Source organism: Bison bison, unplaced genomic scaffold, assembly GCF_000754665.1.
Source record: "Bison bison bison isolate TAMUID 2011002044 unplaced genomic scaffold, Bison_UMD1.0 scf7180017864203, whole genome shotgun sequence".
In the NCBI taxonomy this organism is placed as follows: Eukaryota; Metazoa; Chordata; class Mammalia; order Artiodactyla; family Bovidae; genus Bison; species Bison bison.
In genome coordinates, this window is record NW_011494775.1 from 6,940,598 (window position 1) to 6,941,503 (window position 906).

The 906-nt window shown below is 61.7% G+C and overlaps 1 protein-coding gene across 1 annotated transcript in view; it reads right to left on the reverse strand.

Moving 5' to 3' along the window:
• Positions 1–906, reverse strand: part of GRIN3B (glutamate receptor, ionotropic, N-methyl-D-aspartate 3B) — a 9,817-nt gene that overhangs the window by 846 nt on the left and 8,065 nt on the right. The window contains exons 6-8 of the mRNA XM_010844645.1: positions 728–856; positions 474–625; positions 10–169 (exon numbers count right to left, since the gene is read on the reverse strand). Of these exons, the coding sequence (XP_010842947.1) occupies positions 10–169; positions 474–625; positions 728–856 (441 nt within the window). The remainder of the gene's footprint in view (positions 1–9; positions 170–473; positions 626–727; positions 857–906) is intronic.

Consider the following 906-nt stretch of genomic DNA (forward strand, 5'->3'; position numbering starts at 1 on the left):
TCACCTGGCTCGTGTGCAGCCAGTACTGCAGCTTGTTGCCCCTTCGGATGCGCGGCAGTGCCAGGTGGTAGAAGACGTGCTCACCCAGGGAGCTGAGCAGAGCACTACCCAGACCCAGGCAGAGCAGCACGAAGAGTCCGGAGAAGTGGTAGACGCCCATCTGCAGGGTCTGTGGGCAGGATGCAGGCACATAGTCCCTCCAGGTCATAGCAGACCCCGGGGGAGCCCGGACCTTGGAAGGGAGCGGGAACAGAAGTTGGGCCAGAGAGAAGGGCCTGGGGCTACATTTTCAGAGGTTTCATGGACAAGAGGGCACTAGAGCTGGGGTTTTGTAGGATGAATAGAATGCACAAAAGCAGGCAAATACACTGGTCTTGGGAATGAGCAGAGGTTGACTACCCTGGTGAAGGACCACGGAGGTTCGGGGGCTTCCCCACGCCGACCCCACCCCACATGCGGGGGACCTGCCGCACCTCCGTCACGGCGAAGACCCGCTTCCCACAAGGCACCATCTTGTACCACTTGTCGTGCAGTAAGTCGATGAAGCCGGAGGACTTGTAGCGGCTGATGAATTCGGACAGGTTGGAGGTGAGCGGTGAATTTCTAGGGAGTCCGATACCATAGCCTGGGGGAGGCCGGGCAGTGGGTTGGGACCAGGCTGGACGCAGACCCAGAGGAGCGGAACCCTCCTGGAGCCCGCAGATCACTGGTTCTGGGGACTCCTCACCCTCGATGACGAAGGGTTTGCCCACGGTCAGCAGCCTGCAGTCCGCGTCGATGGACACCTCATAGTCCAGGAGCGACTTGTCCATGATGAAGGCGTTGAGCTTGGGGGGATCGCTCCTGAGGAGGGCATGGGGACAGGATGAGCACCCGCGCCCGCCCGCGTGGCTCCGCCCCGCGCCC